This window comes from Melopsittacus undulatus, chromosome 5 (genome assembly GCF_012275295.1).
Source record: "Melopsittacus undulatus isolate bMelUnd1 chromosome 5, bMelUnd1.mat.Z, whole genome shotgun sequence".
NCBI lineage: Eukaryota > Metazoa > Chordata > Aves > Psittaciformes > Psittaculidae > Melopsittacus > Melopsittacus undulatus.
In genome coordinates this window covers 29,649,053-29,673,610 of record NC_047531.1, presented here as the reverse complement: position 1 = coordinate 29,673,610, position 24,558 = coordinate 29,649,053, and the positions used below count along the sequence as shown (strand labels likewise).

The 24,558-nt window shown below is 40.2% G+C and overlaps 1 protein-coding gene across 1 annotated transcript in view; it reads right to left on the bottom strand.

Moving 5' to 3' along the window:
- Positions 1-1,886: 1,886 nt before the first annotated feature.
- The window catches only part of RELN (reelin), a 291,275-nt gene continuing 268,603 nt past the window's right edge, over positions 1,887-24,558 (bottom strand). The window contains exons 52-65 of the mRNA XM_031048313.2: positions 23,789-24,003; positions 22,779-22,956; positions 20,288-20,463; positions 18,636-18,742; positions 17,984-18,226; positions 17,306-17,481; positions 15,494-15,567; positions 14,547-14,708; positions 14,047-14,204; positions 12,990-13,209; positions 11,796-11,993; positions 11,310-11,408; positions 7,097-7,102; positions 1,887-3,027 (exon numbers count right to left, since the gene is read on the bottom strand). Of these exons, the coding sequence (XP_030904173.2) occupies positions 2,931-3,027; positions 7,097-7,102; positions 11,310-11,408; positions 11,796-11,993; positions 12,990-13,209; positions 14,047-14,204; positions 14,547-14,708; positions 15,494-15,567; positions 17,306-17,481; positions 17,984-18,226; positions 18,636-18,742; positions 20,288-20,463; positions 22,779-22,956; positions 23,789-24,003 (2,109 nt within the window). The 3' untranslated portion in view covers positions 1,887-2,930. The remainder of the gene's footprint in view (positions 3,028-7,096; positions 7,103-11,309; positions 11,409-11,795; positions 11,994-12,989; positions 13,210-14,046; positions 14,205-14,546; positions 14,709-15,493; positions 15,568-17,305; positions 17,482-17,983; positions 18,227-18,635; positions 18,743-20,287; positions 20,464-22,778; positions 22,957-23,788; positions 24,004-24,558) is intronic.

Genomic DNA, 24,558 nt, shown 5'->3' with positions numbered 1-24,558 from the left:
AGCCTGACTCACCAAGTTGGCCAGCCTGCTGCCAAACATGGATCCCATCCCTCCCTATATATATAGCCTTTTGAAGGCTATAGTCATCAAGAATGTCCTATTGTTGTAAGTATCAGCTTTCATAGTCATGCCTTCCAAAGTTTTGTACCAATAGATAAGCTTGTCAGTACATTTTATAGCAGTGTCACTGTATTATTGCCATCAATTATGTGTGGTGTCACCCTTGCTGTATTATCAACTATTTAATGGCACATGACTCATTGTTTTCAGTCATGTGGGAGGAAAAATGAAACAGCAGATACATGGCACGTGCCTTATGTGCATGCTACCCTGTGAGCTGTAGGAATGGAAAAACATGTAAGGAGGAACTAAGAACTGCCTGGAATCTGGAAAGAGCAAATGGCAATATCACTTGGGAATCTACTGGTGAGGATGATCTTGAGAAAAGCCTGTGTGCAGTTTGTAGTGAGTTCTGGTGGGATTATTCAAAGGAAATAAATACAATTGTGAAAAGCAGGTTCTCTGATGATGCTGGTCTGTTAACTGGAAAGAGAAGTCAGATTAAGAGCCTCATTGTATCTATCTTTAAAATACATTAATTCCCTAGCAACACACTAGCTGCGTGCACATTTTAGATTGAAATATCACCCCTCTATTGACATATTAGGGCAAATAAAATTATCTTTAAAAATAGGAGTGTTTATATCTGGCATTTTTGTTTGTTCAATGGGCAAAACTTTTATTACAGTGTTTTAAAATCTCTTGCCCAAACACTAAGCTATTATATTCTTTAATAACCTCTGTGTTTTATTTTTTTTTCCTTCCTGCTCTTTCCTTGAATAGGTCCTTTATCTTGTTTCAAAGATTGAAAGCACACACATGGTTCTCCATAACAGTACGGGGAGTTTGCAGCTGCAGGAGGCTGGGCTGTTGCAGTAAGTTTCCGGATGTGTCAAAGGTCTGTTGCGTAATTTTGAGCAAGCCAAGGTTTTGACTTATTGGTCACTGAATGACCTCCTTTTTTCCTGCACTGCTCAGGTACCTTTGATCAGAAGCCTCTTAAACACATTTTTGGTGGCCAAGCATGAATGTCTTACGAACACCATTGTGGTTCAGACCAGTATGGTGCCATAAACAGATATGCTTGATATAAGAGCACGGCAGGTATATATGACTCTTCTCTCTGATGAGGAGCTGCTCAGGGAAGTGGGGTTGTTTAGCCTGAATGATGCTCAGGGGGGACCTTATCACTCTACAACTGCCTGAAAGGTTGTAGCAAGAGGGGACAGTCTCATCTCCCAGATTGCACCATGGAAGATTTAGATTGCATATTAGGAAAAATTTATTCACCAGAAGGATTTTCAAGCAGTGGAAGGGGCTTCCCAGGAAGTGGTTGAGTCATCATCCTTGGAGGTATTTAAAAGACATGTAGATGTGGTGCTTAAGGGCATGGTTTAGTGAGGGACTTGGCAGCTCTGGGTAATGTTTGGTCTCCATGATCTTCAGGGTCTTTTCCAACCTAAATTGTTCTATGATTCTAAGAATTAACAACTTTATTTTGAACAGGGTTCTTTATCTGCTGCACTGTACTCCTCAAAGCTTTGAAATGCCTATTTGCACATTGTATATTGGATTTGTGGGTATGGAATAGTGTGTATTGGTCCATGGTCCCATTTTATTCCTTGCACCAGGACCTGTTCTGATGACCATGTTAAGCCCACAGGTGAGACTGGGAAGATCTCTTGGTTTATGTTATTTACAAAGTGCTGTTAAGAGTGATGTACTAAATATTAAAAAATACTATTGCTGTTCACATTAAAATCTAGCTATTTAGTAAAAGAATTTGGACTATGGTCTTTCATGGCTTGAAAAGTCTAACATCAGAATTCTTTGTTGACATTATTTTTATTGAAGCATGGATCTTTAGCTTGGTTCACCATAAAGTGAAGCATTTTATTTATGCTAATAGACAGTTTAGGGCTATAGGGGCATTATAACGTTGCTGGTGTAGATACAACTTTATCAGAAGATACAAACATGACCCGCAATAGAAACAAACACCAAAGAGAACACAATGAAACGTTCACTGTTTACAAATCACTTCATTACTACAGACACCAAATGGCAGTTACTGTAAGTAAATCAGTTGTAGAGAACTGACTACATTTAGATAGGGAATTGGGAACTTCTGTTTGGGGCTTCCTCCACAGCTCCTTAGTAGAAAAAAGTTTAATGTCAAGCATTCTCTTTTTATCCACAAAACAATGCTAACCCACAGACATATTGAAGAATAAGACTGAAGGATATCAGTGCCTTTACATCTACTTTTGCAATCATCTTCTGGATTAGGTACTTCAATTTTTTCTTTTTAATACATTTTGTTGGAAGGTAAATAGCCCAAAAATCAGCAGCAAAAGTATTACAACAACAAACAAGTAAATACAGTGCCAATGTGTCATGTTGTAGAAGAAAATACAGAGGACAAACAATGATAACTTAATCATATAAAATGACACAGAGCTGAAATACAGTGCACTTAAATACCTATGTGACAAAGAATGTTAAATTCTGTACTTAGTATGTAGGGTTTTTTAAACATAAAATCTGAAAAGTCTTTGTGCTTAAACGTTTTTTTTCCTGTTAAGCAGAATTAGTTGCTTACTTCCAATACTGCCACTGTAACTGATATTACAACAGATCACAATTTTCACAGACACATCAACATTAAAACATTTACCTATGAGAAAATAAGTCACTTCTCATTAGTTCACAGTGCGAAAAAGTGGTGTGCACTCTGTCTTGAGAAAGGCTTTCAGTTATTCATCCAGCCAGTTGCAGAAAAGTCCTGATACCAGATGCAGTGCTAGATTTAAAGAATGGAAAGCAACACATCACATGTTGGGAGGAAAAAAAATAAATTTCTCATTTCTTCATGGATATCGTCTAAGTGACCTTCGTCTTCTGTTGTAGAAATGCCTGAGCCCATGTTGCCGTGAAAAATTCATCATGTAATTTTGTTTGCGAGTGCTGTTAAAATCAAAGGGCAGGGGAAGAGTGTCAGTGTCTTTGATATGTACTTTAAATTCTTTTGGAGGAGTGAGCTAGTGGGGCAGATTCTTCTTTGTCCTTGCATGACCATTCAGGCCTGTGTACGGTAGCGTGAAAAGCACCATTTATACAACAGTGAGGTACAAGGCAATTGAGAATCTGTCCCACTTTGCTTGTATTTACAATTCATAATTTTAGGGAAAGTTTAAGAGGTTTCAGCTAATGAACATTTATGCTGCCTAGGGCCAGATTCACTAAAGCTGTATGCACTTCATTCAATACATGGGATTTCTCTACAGTGATTTTATATTCCAGGTATCCTTCTGTCTTCCGCCATTAACTGCTTTATCTTGAGAACAGAAGAAAAGCTTTACTCCATTATCTTCCACTTTTACCATATAGGAAGTGAAGTACAACACCTTTATGCAGATTTAATGATTCCCTCCTTTATACAACCCCACACAAAATTAAGGGAAGATCTCAGAAATAACCATTATCATGTCTGGAAGGAGACCAGGCAAGAGAGCCTGACTGCAGTCTAGCTGAAGAAGGGATATTCGTTCAGAAGACCTACCTAAAGGACTGTCCTGGGTGGCTTAAACCATGACAAGACCCATCACATCTAACATCAGTTTCTACTTCTTCCATTAAGGGAAGAAACAACTGTGAGGGCAGTGTCAGACTACGTGGCTGTCTGGGACTTTGGTAGCTGAAACCCACCTAACTGGCTTCAGTTTCCAAATTTCCACAGCTTTGGAAATGGAGCTACAGTGCCTGTGGTGCATCCTTGTGAGTCAGCTTACACCCTAGATAGACTTGCATACCCTTGGAGAGAACTGCATGTGCAGCACCACACATCCCACTGTGCAGATCCTCTACATTCCCCTGCCTCTGCTGTGGCAGGGGGCTGCAGAACAGCCACAGAGCTTCATCTGGCTATGCCTTTTCTTGATTTGTCTATATACCTACCCCAAACCCTAGTACATGCACACAAATACAGGCCTACAGAGATCTACAGCCAAACTGCATTCAGAATTACATGAGAATGAAAAGGTTTGTGTATCCTGAAGTTCTGATAAAGGACGTCTTCTCTCAGACCTGCAACTTGCAGTGCACTTGGTCAGATGTGTAAAGCACATGAGATGTTGCTATGAGAGGCAGTGACTTGTATACTATGCACTGTAGAGTCCCAGAGCACGAGAAAGACCTTTTGACTATGGAACTACCTTTCAAAATAGAAATAATATCACATACCACTGCTAGAGCCACCTAACCCCCTTTCTCTACATGGAAAACCAGCATACAAGATACTCCCATAGATGCAGTCAGAGGATGCAGCTTCTTTAAGAGATCAGAGCAGAGACCATGCAGACCCCAAGGACAATTCCAACGGGTGTAAGGAGCTTCACCCAGGAGGCAATGCTGGTGACTGCATGGCTGAACTTTCTTTTGGTTTCCAGTGAAAATGAGTTGAAAAACTGTAATGATTCTGTGCAGTCTTAGATTAATTCCTGCTTTGTCATAATCCTCCCTCCTTACCTAGGACCTTGTGCTTTCTATGTCTGTCTTGCAGTGGGAGAAGGATGCCTGGCCTAAGCCTCTGTACTCCAAAGTACTGGATGGTACCAGGACCCTCCAAAACAAAAAGTCCATAAGATTTTAAAGGTGATTGGTGAAGTAAAGGCCTGGAGAAGGCACTGCCCTGAACAAATCTCCCATTGAAACCAGGGCAGGTTTTCACTTGTGAGTTTTCTCTGTGGGTAAGAAGTTAAATACTCATACCAGTCATACTTTCCTCTCTAGTGCATAAGCCTACTTTTAGTGAATGTGGCCCTTAGGAAAAAAGGATAATTGCATGCTTTGCAAAATACATATGATTCTGCAAAGTTGTCTTTTGCTGCAGTATACTAATTTAATATAAAAAATCTTTATAACAAAATTATACCCTTTTCAACAGCTAATCTAGAACACAATTGACTAAACTGAATAAAAGCAGTTGTGTCAAAATCTAAAGTATAAACCCCTAAGGAAATCCAAGTTGCTTCCTAACTGGTTTTCCAAGGCTTTGCAAATTTTTAATAATTTTGGTTTTTTTGGCCACAGGAATGTACATACAAGAATGAAACAAAGACCAGCTCCTGGTGACAGCAAAAGCAGATAGATCTACACTCAGCATGACTTTTGGCACTCTCTCAGGAAGGCACAGCTCTAGAGCATTTGGCAATTGAGAGAGGAGTTAATGTTTTAGGCTGACTTGTCCTGAGTTTCACCTGACTTCTTTAAGTGAAAAGGATTTGTAGGAGTTTTGTGTGAGACAGCTTTATGTAGTTTTAATGCCACTTGGTAGCTCAGGTGCAAAGAAGCATTGAAAACCAGTCTTTATTCTGGTCTTGCAGTCACCTCACAGGAACATCACATTCAAACCAGTTCTGAGTGCCTCACTGAGGAAGGCAGGAGGGAAATCATGACCCTGAACTTGCTTTTGAATGTGGCTGCCATTGGTCATGGGTTTGACGGGAGTCTTAATCTTGCCTTCCCTTTAATTCCCATTGCCTGGTAAGTGGGTGGTTCCTTAGACACAGGGCCTTCAAAGTGACACCTCACCTCTCAGGAGAGCACGCTAACCGTGAAATGAGGATGAAGCACCTATCTGCTGGGAGAAGGCTGCTCTGCAGTTGAAATACAGGAGACAGGGACATGGGAGATAGCACAGCCCAAAACTGAGTGTCCTTGCTCTAGGTAAGTGGGATGAAAAAAATGCTGTTTCTGGACCTAGTTAAATTTAGGACTGAGCTTGGCTGTGAAAGCCTCAGCTTAGTCAAGGCTTGGGCAGCGAGGGCACATGTTGAGCTACAGTTCATGGCGCAGGGGCCTTCACATTCCTGCCTTTCCCTCCTGCCTTTGGTCTGCTCACATTCAGCAACATATCAGCAGAAGTTTTCAGGGCTCGTTTTGGACACTGCTAGGTGCATCTTGCCTCCATTTCACTTCAAACACCTAACCATTTTGGTATCTGGTTTTAAAGTAATGATGAAGATGTTTAAAATAATGAACAAAGGGGGAAAAAAACCCAAACAAAAAACCAAAACCAAAAAGGAAAAGAAAGAATTGAATAAAGGAACAAAGAAAGGGTTATCTAATGACTTAAAAGAGATTTACTTATTATTTATATATATCATTCTGCTTTGTTATTTTATATGATCAACAAGTTACAAAGAAACATATATTTATGTCTCTCACTGACCACCAGAGCAGTGCAGTGTATGAAAAATAAGAGAAATCTGGAAACAAAAATATTTGTATAACAAGATGAAACATGAACAAAGCCTTAGAAAACAGCAAAAACTGCCTCTTGGGACTAGCCTTGGGGTAAGTAAGTTTTGAGGCTGAATTACAAATGCTTGTTTTGTCAGGGGGGCACTATAATGAGAAATGTCATGTGTTCTCACTGAAGTCCTGATGGCTCATGTCAATGAGAAATGTTCTTTGGCTCTAGTGAGGTCAAGATGAAAATCCAGAGCTCAGTAACTGTGTTGATTAGTGGTAACTATTAACTGCAATAATACAAAGCAGCAGAGTTATAAGAAACAAGAAAGATTAAAAGAAAAACTACCGGGGAGACACTGCGTGTCTAAGGAGCTATGCCACCATGCAGATTCACTGACATACACTACCTGGCTGTGGCTTCAGCTCTGTGAACATTAAAAAAGTGGGAATTCTTCGTTGGAGTTAAGGGGTCACCCATGCAATGCACTAGGTACCTTCCATTGGGTCTTGCTGCACTGCAGGAGAAGGAGAAATCCTTCTCACTGCAACCTCAATAAAATTCCCACTGTGGTATGGGATAATCTGCTGGACACCTGCTGAGTTTAACTTCCCCCAGTGTTCTCTTGGGAAGAGCTGCAGGATCAGGGCCCTCAAGAGCTACGTGGCACATGTCAGAGAGTATAAATGATTTTCCACCAACCAATTATTGACAAAACTTTGTGAAAGAGCTATATCTGTAACAGAAACATACATTTGCTATTGATTCAGGGAAAGTACTTACCTTATTCTAGTGTAAAACCAATGACAGCAAACAATGAAATACAACACAAGTTAGAATATGCCTTTCAATGCATGCAGCACTGTGATTAGTCATAAAACCCTGATGAGGTTTAGAGGCAATATACGACTTTTCATCTCTTTTGAAAATAAAAATTGAACAAATTATTTCCTGATATTTCAAATCAATGTTACTTTTTTTATAAAATTCAGCATGCACTTTTTAGATATAATAAAAACATCATAAAAGCACAGACAGCATCATATTAAATTTGGCATAAATGTTGTAAATATTCAGATCATTACCTAATGTTTGTACTGTTTCTGTTGTTTATCATAACTGTGTTGATACTTCAATTTAAATGCATTTTTCAAATTATTGCTTTTTACTGAAACAATGAAGCAGATGAAAATGCTTTTCTACAGGAGCACTTGTTAGAACTAGAATGTATAATTTGTATTTTAATGTTGCAAAAGAAGGATAAAATTCTTTGCACCAACTGCAACATAATTTCTCACTAAATCATTTGTGCCAAAAAAGTGGTAATATCTTGACAATGAAGAGCATGGAGTGATGGCTATGGAAGGATTTGTTCTGTTATGCAACAGTTAACCATAAAGTAAGTAGGTGGGGAGAATATTTCTTGCATTCCTTGCAGAACTCAAATTCCTTTGCATCACAGAATGAGTTTTGAGGTGCAAAGAAAGCAGCACCAGACCCTTAGTATTCAGCTTATCATTACTCCTTAGTTCTCAATACCTTTGACCAGAATTAAGTTTATGAGAGGTTTGTAAGGGCCTGCCCCATACATGAAGAAATAGCAGCTCCAAATGGACATGCAAAAAAGTGTGTGGTGTCTGTGCAGCAGACAGGCTGAGAGCTGTGCTTCCAGACAAAAACAATGTGCAAATGAAATGCAGAGTTGGGCATGGCTGTTCTTAGGCCAGAAGTGCAGGGGCACAGGAAACCACTGTTAAGTCTGGGATGAAGTACTTTTTTTTATCCTAAGAAGAGCCACATGGAAATTGTGTGAGTTGTGCCCAAAGCTTTATGAACAGAGAGAAAAAAATGCTGCACTAATGAGGAATAATAGGCACTAGCTTTAAAAGGGACTGGAGAACTTGACAGCTAGTATCCTCTCCCCACCACAGGACCAACATCAGCCATTGTTAAAATAAGTTGGCAAGTAGTTAAGTTGGCAAGATCAATTTAATGTATAACATAGTAAAGCAGGTATTGTGTTTCACCTGTTCAAAAGAGGTGCTTAATTTGAGCACCATTTGCAGCTGCATCAGTCTTAATGATACTGCTTTTTAATGAGTCATTCAAACAATTCATTCGAAAGAGAAATAATTTTAAGTCATATACGAGACCATCCTTCTTTGGCCTTTCTTATCACTGCCAGGTATTTTTCATGCATGTATAATTGGCATCTTATTTTTATCTCCAACAAACTAGATTGGGAGTGAAAGGAAACAAAGAAACTGCACTCTGAAAATGTGTTTGCCTGTGAAAGGATGGTGGTCCTTGACTCAGAAATCAACTGGACTGAGCAGAGTGGCATGACCCTGGCTGTGCATCAGCGGTAAGTACTATCTGCACTATGGCTCAGCAGCTGGGCCTGTGGCAGAATCAATTTCAAACCTTTAGATTGCTGAGAAGAGTAGAACCATGAATGCAGGTATTCACAGATTTGTCCCTGGCATCAGCACTCTAAGGAGGGGCAGGGGCATCTCCCATATTGGATGGGAAATAAAATCCTTGCTTGTGCTACATCCCTACAGACCAGCTCTCCCTGCTGGCAGGTGTTCTCCCTGCTTGCCCTCTTACTCCAGGCCTTAGTCTGCTCAAGGGTTGCTGTCTCATCATCTCTTGCCAGATTGCTGCCCAGGCAAGGTTTCTGTGCACTTCATTGGAGAATGAAGAATATTAAGAATTAAAGCAAAATCCTTTCCATAGTATTCATGGTGTGAATCCCTGGTGCATGCAGGATCATCCAGGATTAATGCTAACAGACACTGATCCAGGCTCCCTTCTGTATGCTGGGAAGCACTCTGTGCAGGTGCCCAAGTGGCTTCATCATTTTACAGGTGAAGAAACTCAAGCACTGGGGATAAAGTGACCAGTGTGAGGTGGCCAAGTGAAACAGCAGAGCTAAAGGAAAACCCAAATAAGAGTATCTATTGACAAGGAACAGTGTGACTCCTTTCAGAAAGCCTTCTAAAAACTTTATTGAACCCTTTGCAGGTTACTTGCAAATAAAATTTGAGAGGCCTACAGAATATTTTGATGAATTAGCCAGTACAGACAGAACTTAAGCAAAACAGAAGGGTTGAAGCCACCTGTCATGTCTAAGCACATGCCAACATATGAACCAGATGCACCACAGCAGGTAATTCTGCCTTTCCTGAGAGCAGCACATCTCAAATGTTGTAGTTAGCAGGGAGCAGAACTCTACATCTGGTCTTTAGGAAATGGGCTGTCATGGCACTACATTTCACAGTACTCGTTATGGGAGAAATCAGTCTGGTCTGTCTTCCTCTGTGGGTTGTACCAGGTGTCACTTGAACAGGGTGGAAACTCTCTCTAGTCTGGTATTTTGGCCAAAATTCAAAAGAGCATTAAAGCTCTTTAACAGATAGAGAAGGGAGAAGGCACTGTCCGCACTTCTAGTTCCTTCTCTAGGTAAAGTATGATTACTTGCTGTTGCATTTCTATTGCTGTCTGCATTCTAGTATAATATATCCCATATGACTGACTTGTCACCACTCAACTTGTGTGTCTAGTCTACAACCTGCAGATCTCATTGTTAAGCAAGTTCTCTGTATTTCAGCCTAAGAATCACTTTTTTAAACATCTGTCCTATTCCTACTTACACACCCCAATTCAATGCTTGGCTTATGCTCCATTTTTTTTCTGACCTGATTTTTTTCCTTTTTATTATAATTAGTTTTTAATTGCAAGGTAGAAGACCATGGGGATATTTCAGAACTACCAGTTCCCTTTCCCAAGGTTTTCTAAACACTGTGAACCTCCTGCAGGTTCATACTCTTCCATATCATTCCTAATGCAGCATCTTACAGCCATTGATTAACTAAGCCAGGAATCACATCCATCCCTCTGTTCCTTCAAGTTTTAAACATAATGTTATGGAAGCAGAGCCCAGCAAGGTGTGTGAAAGCAGCAGAACATGTACAATTAACTCAGTGTTGGGGCTAGATTGATTTGGGATTGATATGAGTGCCATGCAAGCTGGTGCTTCTCAGTGGAAAGAACAGGGCTAGCTAGCAGTCAGCTAATTTACTTTGCTACTGTTACAAAACATTACTTGCAGTGTCTCTGCTATTCAGAAACCTCATGGTTATAATTACACAGTCTGGAGGTCATCCAAAACCAATTTCTTCATTGCTGTTTTTTACATTTTTCAATAAAAGGAATGTTTGAACCTATCTATGGAGCAGGCACGCCTCTCTCTGCCAACCACTGTCAGCGATGAGTTCCCGCCCGGGAAGCCACTAGCATTTCACTTCTACTGGAACTAAATTGTTAGAGAAAAAGCAGGTCATCTCTTCATGATGTGACACAGGAAAAACGGGTTAGCTGCCAGCGAAACCCATCTCAAGAATGGGAGAATCAGGAGGGTGCAGACACTTGGTAAAATCTTGACAAGGGGATGAATATAGAGCTCGGACCATAGGAACCTGATATAGTGAACCCTGTTTCTGAACAGTATCCTTCTTACTAAAAAAAGGAAATGAATAAGGCATTAGTTGCTAACGCAGATTTTTCAGAGGCACAACAACATTATTTTGTGCAAAGAGCAATACAGCAGACTCTTTTGTATCTTCAAAAGGATATAAATCAGCCATACATGGCAGCACAGTGTTGAATGGGAACACCCTTTCTTACGTCCCAGCACAGTATTGTTTTCACAGTCATTGCTAGTATTACAGGACCACACCAATATTTGGTTGTGATAAAGCCCCACTTTCCCTCCTGTATTTTTTCATGATGCACAACACCCCTGCTGTGGCACTTATTTCATGGCCATCTTAACTACTGACGGTTACAGTCAGGGCAGAGCATTAGTAAAGACTGGTTCTTAAAGGATTCCCTGCCCCACAACAATTCTTACTGAGTTTAACACTCATGGCATGCTGGAGGAATTTCAGTGCTTTCTAAGATTGGGGTGGGATGAGTTGAAGCTGATACTCACAGAACAACTTCTACGTGGTCCAAAGCCCACTGATCATGACCTGTTCCATTGTGACGGGGCTGCCACCAGCGCAATAAGACTCCCTTCATTCGTGCCTCCCTGTCATCACAAACACAAGAGCCTGTGAAAGCTCCAGACTATTGGTCTTTTGCATATCCCTATTTAACACCCAACAGAACTGAGAGCAAAGTTAAAGCATTATTCTACATCACTGAATATCAACACACTGTACATGCAAAACAATGCTGAAAAATGCACAGAGATAAGGAGGATTATTTTTTACCATATCTTTAAAACAAGCAACCTGTTTTTCTTTCAAGTATATTGAAAAACATTAGGCTGGAATTTCTTAATCAGCCTTCTCCTTAAGTTTTCTTCTTTGTTTACCCTTTCATCAAACTTTTTACTTGCACAGTAATGCAAAGATAGATTCTCAGAAATATATTTTCTGCACTTAAAGGTAATGAAATGTGACTTGGTACTCACAGGGGAACATTATAAGACACTCTTTGGGCTTGTATAAAGTCCTTTGGCTGATGCTGTGCAATTACTTGCCATGTAATTCCGTTATTTACACTGTACTGGAGGAGCACTGCCTTGTCTACAGTGTTGGGATCACTCAGATTGGTATTGCAACTGTCTGTTTGTGAAATGCTTCCAATTTGCAAAACAAACATGATTTTGCTGTAAAACACAGAGAAAAAAGGTATTTTCAATATAAAAAAACCCCTTCAAACTGGAAAAATAGCATTTCCAGGTTTATTGCAGTTACCTTATTAAAACTTTGAGCATCCTCAAGAATCATTACTTTTAACATGCAAAATAAGCTGTTCTCGTATCTCTAAAACACAGTTCCCCCTTCAAAGTAATAGTTTACTATGTATAACATTGCCATAGAATTGGAGGCAATAGATCCAATATTACAATTGTATCTGCACAAAACAGAGATAGATAAACAATATAAACATGCAAATGAGTGTATAAAAAACTAAAAAAAAAAGGGGGGACAAATAAAGGTTGAATGTAATAAAGTGCCAAAAAGATAGGTGGGTGTTCAAATAAGAAAGGAAAAGCCTAATTTACATCTGTTCCATTTGCCAGTTCATCTTGTTTCTAATCTTCCTTTAGGCAGCTAAATACAAACCAGTCCAGAAAGCTGTCACTCTGTTAAGAGCCAGCACTGGCTGGTTGCGTTTGGTTTTCCATGGCCAAAGAGGCTCCACAGATGAAAAAGGTACTCCTGTTTATTGCCAGGTGAGTGTAATTCTATTTGACAACTGAAACAGGAAAATGAGTCTGTGATTACTAATGGCATCTTTAGTCATAACTGCAAACATGGGATTTTTCCTATCAGATCAGGCACTGGTCCAGAAGGTCTGGTGTCCAGTCTTTGCCAATGGATTCATTGTCAGTGCTGGCTGACTAGAGAGTGCTCTGTTGGGCATGACAAAACATCTGACCTTTTCATCTGACATTGCTTCCTTCTCACTCTCTATCTCCCAGATGGAAGTCACAAAGCATTTTGCCAGCCCTAATGTTTATCTGCCAGCCACATCTGACTGTGTGGTACAGCTGGGTCAGTCCATCCTCGTCAGTACTGGCCTACATGGCTGCACAAATATATGAAGAGTTTCCTTTCTCATGAGCTGCTAAAAGAGCTTTTTAGGCTCCAAGTATTACCTTGCTCGGGTGAGATCCAGAGGCTTAGTCACTGCTTGTCTTATTTGACATCCATTAAAATAGAGTGAATCTCCATGGGCATAGGGTGCCAGCTGTCCGCATCCATTCCCTATCACTCCCCCCTGAATAGTTTCCCAGTTTATTTCAGTGACTCTTTCAGATTCAAAATTATCTTTAATGTAACTGGGGAGGTCATGGCTAAAGCCAGAGCAGTCATCACCTAGAAATGACACAGTGAAGTTATAAACCACACAAAAATCAAAAGAATTGATAAAATTGAGTTGCAATTCATTGCGATTCATTTAAGGTTGAGGCCCAATATAAAGTGTGACTACAGGCTGAGTATACCAGCAGATCCATTAATAATGTGCTTATTGCTGTACAGCATTCATTTTTAGAAGATTGAGGCCGTGAGTCTTAATTTTTACAGTAGTATAACTTCAAGAACTGCAGTATCATTTCTCCTATTTTGCATTGATGCCTATATGAGAAACCTCAAATTGCCAGTTGAAGGGAAATATATCTAAAGCAGGAAAGGATCCAATCTTATAAAGTTGAGACTCTCTTGGAAGACAATAAACACTGGCTGCGCTCTCACAAAGCACTTGGAATTTAACAAGGGCACTCAAGTACCATTAGACATGTGCTTAGCTGCACTGAGGGATTAGAGCAAATGCTCTGTCATAGTGTTCTATGACATAGAACTGAGTCCATTACAGATGCCAGTTGCCAACATCTGGTTTCCATGCACACATCCCATGCGAGTGGGTGCATCCTTCGAGTAAAGGGATGGAAGCCATTTTTGGGTGGGTAGGTAGCCAAATTCTGCCTTCATTGAAGGCTAAATGGGCTTTACATACAATGCAGACAGGAGAGACTACTGACTCAAACCAGAAAGGGAGGGAAGAATAGTTAATTGCAGCTCTGACAAGTTTTAATTTAGAATTTGTTACTCAAGCAATCCAGTGATAAATTTAGACATATCACTTTTTGTGTTTAATTTTGACCTAGATTAGACTTTAACAGATGTATAAGAAAGAAATTGAAGAAATGAAACCTTGATATCCTTCATCACAAATGCAAATGGCTCCAGTTGTGCAATATCCATGGCCACTGCAGAGCTTAGGGCATGCTTCCCCAATATACACGTGGTCAATCGCCCAGCTTTGCTTCTCTAGTTCTTCTCCCTTCTGAATCCACCTGAACTGAGTTGCACTGTAAATACAAAAATTCAAACACCGTATTACGTATCTAGCAATTAAGCACATCTGTTCAGTGATGTTCAAATACACTAGCAGCAGATGTAATGAAAAATGTTGTGTGAAAGGGCTGTGATTTCAGTAACTGAAAAGACCCACCCTGAATGGGTGGCTGCTATGTCATGGCAGTAGCCACTTCTGTTAATAAAAAGCTTTCTGAAAAACATGAATTATGTATCAGGTTTAAATCCAGCAATAATGAAGCATTTTTAATTCACCAGTTGTTCTAAGTGAACAGTGCCAGCAAGACAGCTGGCACTTTGTAAGTCCACAGCGAGCTGACCTTTCAGGAACCTACCTGGATGAGACATGATCAGGCAGCTGGATAGTTATTCTTCTCCACATGGAGCTGTTGACAGAGTTATAGATGGTAGCTTCGTGGAATTGAAATGGGGAGCAGCCAATGCTATTAGATGAGGAAGGAAGACAGTGTGTCTGGACAAGCTGCCACGAGTCTGTCCTGTAGGAAACAAACAAAAAAATGATTTAAAACAAGTGAATGAATATTGAAAGGGAAGCAGGTCATGGCATTGCCCATCTTATTAAACAAACCCAAGAGATTGTCAGTAATAGTTTCCATGCTCATTCTGTAGACACAACTAGACAAGAAGTGAGAGGCTGAAGCACTGCTGCAACCAGGGAGGTCTTTCCAGCATCAGGTTTTCATGCTGTGAAGCCCTTGATGGTGGTACACACAGCAGAGTCACATCCTGAGTTTGTCTGGTTTGGCATGACAGAAGGAACTATTTAGGAGTCTCTTCCTTAGTCTCTCTCTTGCAGTATTCAAAAGAGTCCCAACAGAATTTGCTTCATGTTCTCCTACAGTCATTTTAGCACAGAATATGCCTTCACTTTTATAAATTATAATGCACTATTATACAGCTACACAGTGTTATTAATTGTTCACTAGCTGAAAACCAGAGTTAAGTGAGTCCCACTTGGTCCTGTATCATACTAAAACAACAGTTTCCTGTGAATGTGGTTTTCTGCAAGCACATGTTTAACAGGAATGTGCTCATTAATGTAACTGCAAACCCAATGCCATGAATCTGTCAACATCTGGGATAAATTACAAAGAACATTTATGGGAGTTATGTAGACAAATCCCAGTGCTTGCACACAGGCTTTGTTCAGATCCTGCTACAAGATGAATAGCCAAGTTATTGCTTTAATAAACAAAAGCGCTCTAGGTTTTTAATATAACACTATTCTTTTTTTTAGGCCTATGTTTTCTGCTGTCATTACCTGGCATCCTTCGTATACTCCAGCATCACAGAGTGCAGGTCCCCACAGGAAGTTGCCTCACAGCCAACCACGATCTATAGGACAAATAATATTGGCTGCTATAACAAATCAGGTAGACATTTAATGTGATATAAAATGAAGTCTTGCTCTCCTTTTTTTTCTTTCTGGGATATGTAAAACAGATAGCCAACTTAGATCTTGGACAAAATATATCAAGAGTGGATGGAAAACAAAAGATGCAGCATTTCAGATATGAATTAATGAATTTTTCTTTTTTGCTACTGTTATTGTCAAATGGAATCCTAACACTACATTCCTAAAGTTGAAATTAGATATCTAAATAAACAGTGTTCTGAAACACAAAGATGTGGCAGCTCCTTGGCATTTCAGGAAGTACCTAACTACGAATTAATTACATATGACATTTATAACATATAATGATAAACATATGGATATAAACCTCAAGTCAATCCAATTTAAGAACAGGATTATTCTATTTAAAACAATAGACATATTTGTGTTATATTAGAGTGGAAAGGTTACAGTACCTAATGTACAGAACTGAATAGATACCAAAAAGCTAAATTTTAAGAACTTCAACACCAAATGGCAGACATGCACTAAAGCTGAGTTCTTAGTTTAGAAATAAAATCTTTGCTGTGACTGGTGAAGGAAAAGGAGAGAGGAGAGAAAAACTTTGCAATGAGAGTTTAGTAATGTGAACTATTAAATGGTGGTGGGTTATAGAATCATAGAATCATAGAATAGTTAGGGTTGGAAAGGACCTTAAGACCATTTAGTTCCAACCCCTCTGCCATGGGCAGGGACACCTCACACTAAATCATGTCACCCAAGGCTCTGTCCAACCTGTCCTTGAACATCATAGTTTTGGCCTTAAAATACGGGAAAAAGATGACAGGCTGGATAAAATAAGCAGCTTGGGATGGGCCTTGGCTTTCAGCAGTAAAAAGCATGTCAGACTCTTCTTTTGTAATTCCCTTGAAGGTGGCATGCTCTGTGAGTGGGAGAAGCAGTGCTTTAGGGATTACATTAAGCAGTCAATATAAAATAGGCAATAATGTTGTGAAAAGGTGGAAATATTGATTAGTGGAAGATGGAGAATTTTGGAACTGTCTGGTCAAACAGAAGAGCAAGAAAAAACATAACAAGAAAATGGGTGACTATTTTGGTAACCCTGCTTTCATATTGGTTCCTGGCTTATTTAAGATGCGGTGCTTGGGGAAGGGCCTAGAGCATTCCTGGACAATAACTACGCATTGCCTTTGTCTCTGTGCAGAATTCTACCCTAAACCAAAGTAAAATATTTAGAAGTGTTTCTCTGATTATTTAGGTGATTTCCCATGACACAAGTAGTCAGAAGGGGTATTCCTGCTTGAGCACTTCTGCATTTTCCATAAGCCATTCCTCTCCAGCCTGCCTCTACTTTGCTTTTTCTGCTTATTCATGAGTTAGGGGAAAATGGCATGTTCTGCATGCTGTGTATTCTGACCTTAAAAAATAATGCCTACTGTATCTGATGATCCAATAATTTCAGGAAAAAGGGATTAGACTTCCAATTCCTCCCAGTAACCCCAAAGCATGCAGTCAGAATAATTTGACATTTAATGTTACGCAACCTTTCTGGTTCCCATTACCTACATTTTAGAACCTCTTTTAAATGCTAATAAAATGCCATTATTAATTATTCATCAAATTAGGCATCCTAGGTGGAAGAAGAATAATTTCTGGAGACACATTGGTGATTTTTCACTGCATACTTTGCTTTGGAAAGAGAGAGAGAACATTTCTTACTTTAAACTGCATCATGTATCCTGGCTGTATAATGAGCTCCCTGGAGGACAGGATGTTGTGTGTTTTGTCTTTTTTCTTATTTGGCCAGTAGAGATGGAATGATGGATTTCCACAGAATCCTGCAGTCCTGACTGCATTGGGGTAAAAACTCCAGTTTTCTTCATGAGAGGTGCCTTCTGTTAAGATGAGTTAAATACAATTACTGCATTGTCTTGATAAATATCAAGGCTTGGTGATGATTGCACAGAATGATTAGATACAGTACTTTAGTGATAGAAACACTAAATTTATGCTATTTGTCATGACACACACAGTAAGTAAGCTACTAGCAGACATAACGAAAACCTCAGCTCCAGAGAGGTAATTAAAATGTTTAAATAATAGTACTTTAAAAAAATATGATTAAAAAAACCTTTACTACCATGAATTTAAATGAAATTAGCTGGACTGAAATAAAAAAAGCATTTCCTTTCTTATAGGTATATACACATATATATATATATACACACACATATCTGAATATATATATATGTATTTACACGCCCCTATCAGTAGCATGAAGAATAGCATAATAACAGCATTAGTCTACAAAATTAAAACATTTGTTTGCAAGCTCACAGGGCTTATCTTAGATAAGATAATGCCAGACAACAGATTAGCTGCCACAGCCTTTCTTACCATCATCAAACGTATCTACCAGTTGGCTGGGGTTGATCTCTGCTCCTCCGATCAGGATGTTATCCAGTGCCCACTGTGCCCGGTCGGGGCCTGAAACCACAATCCCATTGCTGATGGTGAAAGGCTGCCACCAACGCAAGCGGGTTGTATTGGTCAGAGCGTGTTCAGGGAGGAGAATGTAGTCATGCCTGACTGAGATGTATTTTTGGTAATCCATCTCATGGAGCAAGGTCCAGGTTATCCCTAGAATGAAAAGATGCAGGTTTAGTAATAAAACAAGTGTGTGGTATAATCTTCTAAAAGATTAAAGATAATAAGAAGTAATAATAAAAAAAATAGCTATGGCCTTCTGATAGACAAGTCTTAACTTCTAAGGGTAGTTGTCAACTGGACTCATTTCAAGAGTAATTTTGTAATCACATAGAATAATTGAGTTGTCTGGAAGCTACCGATTGCTGAATCAGGCAGGAGGACTATGGAAAACTGAGCAACAGCTGGAAATTTTAGATGGAGAAAAAATTTGTAAGGACAAAAATAGCTTTACAACTAAAAATGATCTTATTTTGGATCTCTCCGACAATTTCTCAGATATTCATGGTGCTTGAATAGAAAACAAGGCTTTATCTTAGCTGAAATGACAGGATGTACTTGCCTCCATCAATAGAATAGTCTAGCAGTACTCCCTCCTTTCTGCAAGTTGGTCTGTGGCATGTTGTCATGTTGTTTTCACTCCCAATTCTCCCCCAGTATTGTAGAAATCTAAGAGTAAATGTGTAAGTTTACATCTGTTGAAGATCTGCACAAATCAGTAAGTTTGCTTTCTGTTAGCAGATGTGCTGAAAATGTTCAAAATGGCAGCATTTTTAAGGAAGTAACATCAATGTACAAGTAGAACAAAGGTTTCCAAAAACATTGCCTGGTAATTCTCATGGGAATGTCATGAAATTTGGCAAAGTCCTGCCCCTGGAAAGATAACTCCTTGCAGTGGTACTGGCTGAGGACTGACTGCCTGGGAACTGCTTTGCTAACAGTTGTCTAGGAGTCCTCATGGAGAGGAAGCTCAGCATGAGTTAACAAGGTGCCCTTACACCAATGAAGTACTTAAGTTGATAAACTGAGGTAAAGTCAATGGAAGCCACTGAAATGGTTGGGGCTAGAGCACATGCCCTGTGAGGAGAGGTTGTAGGACCATGTCTGGTTCAGCCTGGAGAAGATGGCTGGGTGTGGGAGACAGTGGACATCCTCACCAGACATAATGGGGAAGGGAGGAAATCACTGTGAGGGTAATTCAACACTGAATCAAGCTGTCCAGAGAGACCGAGGAATCTCTGTCCTTGGAGGTTTTTCAAGACCCAGCAGGACAGAGCCCTGAGCAACCTTGTCTGAATTCAGTGTTGACCTGTCTTTGAGCATGAGGTTGGACTAGAGACTCCTGGAGGCCTCTTTCTTCCTATAAGCTTGTGTGATTCAGTTAGTCCTTACTGAATTACAGAGCTGAGAGCATGTGGCTTCATTAAACCCATACAGTCAAGGGGAATGATGCTGAAGTTGCCTCTAGTCATAGAATCATAGAATAGTTAGGGTTTGAAAGGACCTTAAGATCATCTAGTTCCAACCCTCATGCCATGGGCAGGGACACCTCACACTAAACCATATCACCCAAGGCTCTGTCCAACCTGGCCTTGAACACTGCCAGGGATGGAGCATTCACAACTTCCTTGGGCAACCCATTCCAGTGCCTCACCACCCTTACAGTAAAGAGCTTCTTCTTAATATCCAGTCTAAACTTCCCCTGTTTAAGTTTTAACCCATTACCCCTTTTCCTATCATCATCATGTCCTTAGCTTGTCTAAACTGGCTTAATTCCATTGCTCTCCTGCTCATCCTTTTCTACAGCATGTGAGTGAAGAAGGTCTTGTTTGGGCACCCAAGAGAGCACAACCAGCAGAGGTTATGTTCTGAACTCAGTGAGAGATACAGCTGGTGCCTCTAGGAGTGAAGACAGTGATGCCCAGGAGACTATTGTGTCTCAGTGACTCCAGGACATCCCAGGGGAAGGGAATCTGCTGCTTTACCTGCACATAGCAGACTGTTTTCTCTTTCACTCTTGCAGGGTGAGCCTTGCTCTCTGTGACTCATCTGAAAGCATCAGTGCTTTGAGAATCGTAACTCATCAGTGTCTACCTGAAACAGCACTGTGCTTGTGATGGCCTAGGAGTTCCCTGAGCTATAGGCTATGTTACCTACTGCTTTGTCTGTGTTTAACAGAGTTCCTCATTAAAATGACATAGAAACATGACCTACTTTGCCCCCCGCAGGTCCAGATCCTGAGTGACAGCTTGCCTCACAGTTGCACCTCCAAAATACAAAGTTGTATCTTCTGCAAGAATCCCACACTCGGTACAGGTATTTCCACCTTCTAAGGACATCCATAAATCTGGTTTAATTTCTTCATTGTCAAAGCGCTCTTTCAGGAAAGTCTGTAAGTAAAGTGTTTAACATAAAGCACAAGTAATTATGATCTGAAGCCTTTGTGATGTTCACAGCTGGCACTGAGCTAAACACGGCTGAAGGCTCATGAACACTGTAAGAAGTTTTCTTTTTTTCAGGGTGGCTGAACACAGTCACTTTTAGCTGGACATTTGGCCACTTGAACTGAATTGCATAAATGTGAATATACATTAGGGCTGGGTTCTAACATACTTGGGAGTAATCCAGCACACTAAAATCTGCATGTGCAAATAAATGAGTGGACTGGGTTTGTGTGGCAAGGTTTTGGTAGTGGTGGAGCTACTGGTGTGGCTTCTGTGAGAAGCTTCTAGAAGCTTTCTCCTTGTCTGATGGAGCCCATGCCAGAAGGCTCCAAGATAGACCCGCTCCTGGCCAAGGCTGAGCCCATCAGCAACACTGGGAGAGACTCGGGGATGATTTGTTAGGAAGTGGGGAAAGCCCATACAACAGCAACTGCAGCCAGAGGGAGAATACGTGAGAGAAACAGCCCTGCAGACCCCAAGGTCAGTGAAAAAGAAAGGCAAGAGGTGCTCCAGGTGCCAGAACAGATTCCCCTGAAGTCCATGGTACAGCCCATGGTGAGGCAGCTGTGGAGGTCCATGGTGGAGCAGATCTCCACCTGCAACCCATGGAGGGCACCACACTGGAGAAGGGGGCTGTCTGTGGAGCAGGCCCTGTGTAGAGAGGAGCCGAGGCTGGAGCAGTTTTGCTGCAGGATTTATGACCCCATGGGGGATGCATGCCGGAGCAGTTCATGAAGAACTGCTGTCCATGTGAAGGGCTCACATTGGAGAAGTCCATGGAGGACTGTCTCCCATGGGATGGACCCCATGCTGGAGTAGGGGAAGAGTGTAAGGTGTCCTCCCCTGAGGTAGAAGGAGAGGCAATGTGTGATGAAGTGACCATGACCCCCATCCCCTGTCCCTCTGTGCTGCTGGTGGGAAGGAGGCAGAGAATTAGGGAGCGAAGTTAGGCCCAGGAAGAAGGGAGGAGTGGAGGGAAGGTATTTTCAAGATTTAGTTTTTATTTCTCATTATCCTACTCTGATTTGATTGGTAATAAATTAAATTAATTTCCCCAAGTTGAATCTGTTTTGCCCATGACAGTAACTGGTGAGTGATCTCTGCCTGTCCGTATCTTGACCCACAAGCCTTTCACTCCCTTGTCCAGCTAAGGAGGGCAGTGATGCAGTGGCTTTGGTGGGCACCTGGCTTCCAGCCAGGGTCAAGCCACCACAATGGGTCTAGTTCATAGCTATAATTATTAAAGAATATGTAACAGCACCCCAGTACATACCTAGTATATATGGGAGAAACTGTTATTCTGTATTTTTTCCCCCAGCAAAACAAGTACCACAATGAAATTTTAGGGTTATGGTAGTGAACATGCATTTATGCCACTGTCTGCACATATTTGAATAGAACATATCTCTGATTTCCACTTACCTTCAGGCGTGCAGTAAAAGCAATGCCACGAGTGAAATCCTGGCCTTAAGGAGATAGTAAAACTCCCCTAAAATTGCTAGGATTTTATCCCAAATGTCCTTAATGTGAAGAATACACTACTAATTAAAAAAACTGCAAACAGATAATGATATTTGTTCATGTAATTAGTATCTCAGATGAAAACCAGGTTATAATCATTCAAATGATATGATAACTGAAAAGTTAAATAGCTATATTCTCTTTATACAGAATGCTGCTTAACCTGTTGTTTTTGTGGAGCACACACCTATTCTATTCTTACGTGATGCAGAAAATATTAGATGATAAACACTGCATTTTAAACTAATCTGGGATTCCTTACACACTTTTCCAAATATGTTACATTTCAAAAATATTTTAGATTTTAAATTACCAGTATTGAATTAGATTTTACTCTCTTATTATAGAGTAACACTATTATCAGCTAGGTGAATCAATTTTATGTCTATTTCTTGTACTTCCTACTTCAGTAAGCTTTTTTATGATAAATACAATCTTTCTACAGGTCTTAATCAAATACAATCTTATGTGCAAGGGTGATTTAGATCATATAATGGTGACCTAAGGATGAACAGTGAACTTTATCATAACTTTTTTAGGCAGTGTTATTTGCAAAGGAACAAACCTGTTCTTGGATCCTGCAGTAATAGTTTTGTTAAAAAATGATAAAAAGGTGGAAAATAGATTTGAGTATCTTCAGGCTAACAGGAATCAAGGACAAATTTCAAGTGGGATCAACCTCTCCTCTCTCAGCTAAACAGGTGGCAAAATTCACTCTTTAAAACATGCAGTAAAATTACCTTCAGTGTTTGGGTCAAATAGCAGTTTGGACCCGAATACCCAGGATCACAGATGCATTGCTCATTCAGGCAGTCTCCATGACCTCTGCAGTTTTCCAGACAGCCAGGGCCCAGATAGAAATTATCGATGGCCCACTGCATATCTGAGTATTTCTGGTAGAACCGAAACCTCACGGGACTAGATATAAAGAAATAAACAAAACCAGACACATGTATAAAACAACTTAGTTCAGTTGAAAGAAGTTGAGTGAAACACAAAATATTTATGACTGATCTATTCTCCAAGCTTCCACAAGTAATATCTGGCAGCATCTGTTAAAATTGGTTTTATACTTATCCATATCTTCTTCTTCACACATGTACTACCTATGACATAGGTAGTTGTCCAGGCACTGTTGGGGAGGAAATGGCTATTCTGGCTTGTTGTGAAAGTTTCAGTTTTGGTTATACTTCCTGAGAAAATTACTCAAAGGCTACAAAGGATTTTAATTTTGCAGAAAAAGACAAATGGTTTGCATATGTGTGGCTACTGCAGACAGTAAGAGTAATTTTTCCACTCACTAAGGTCATATATCTACTCTCTAATTGACTGCGGCTGTCTTAACAGAGGAGAGCAGACTGCAGAGAAGCAAGGATAACTTTGCTGGTTGTTCAGACATGGTCAGTCTTGACTGATAGGAAATAAACTTCTGCAGCATACGTAATGAACGTTGATGCTGCTGGTCTGCACTTTCCTCAAAAGAAAATGAATAGGCAGATGTACCCTCTCTTGTGTTTTCTAGAAGGTACTGAGTCCATGACAAAATTATAGAATCAACAAGGTTGGAAAAGACCTTTAAGATCATCAAGTCCAACCTTTACCTCAGGACCACATTTCTTCTCTTTTACCCATTTTCTGTGATGAGATGATGATGCAGTGATGGCAGAGGCTGTCACCACACAGTTGTCCTCCTGTTGCTTTTGGAAGAGGAATAAATTCTGACAAGCATGAGTAATAAATTCATACTTACTTGCCAACAAGGTTTTCAGGCAGTGAGTAAGTTACTCTTTTCCATCCTTTTGTGGGAAAGAAGACAGATGGCTGTGACACACTCCCAGAACATTTGGGATCAGCCGGTAAACACTGAGGTACTAAATAACTCCAGCTAACGCCAAAGTCAGTGGAGTACTGCACGTGGACCTGATTTTGTGCAAGTTTTTCGGAGGTTTTACATCCAACTGAAACCTAACAAAGAGGAGAACATAAATAAATTACAATTAATTTTGGTGATGGTTAGTTTAAAAAAATGTTTGTACTTGAAAACTGACCGCAGAATTTTGTTCTGTTAATAATGGCATTAACAGTGCTTGTATGGTACCAGTCACCCACAGATTTCATCAGTATTTGCAAGAATAAGAACAGGTACCAAATTCTGAGATTCACTTTCTTCTAGTTAGCTCAGTTTTTTGGATTTCCAGGTTTTGACATTGTCTCTTACACCCCAGTATCCCATGACTAATAATCTTCCTTGCACACAACTTAAGATCTGAATACTTCAGAGGAGGCCACCCAACTCGGTTATGTTTGGCAGACCATCTTTATGGAAGAGGTGTGCAAAGAGTTCTGCGGCTTCCACATATCACTGGGTTATTTCTTTAATTTAGGTAAAGGTGTATATAAAAGACAGTTTGGGTGCAGGTTTGATGTGAGTGCATGACAACACAGGAGCACTGTGGTGTAGTTTGGAGCTGCTTTTTCCTCACCAAGCAGCTGTAACAAAACAAGCACCTTGTATATGCA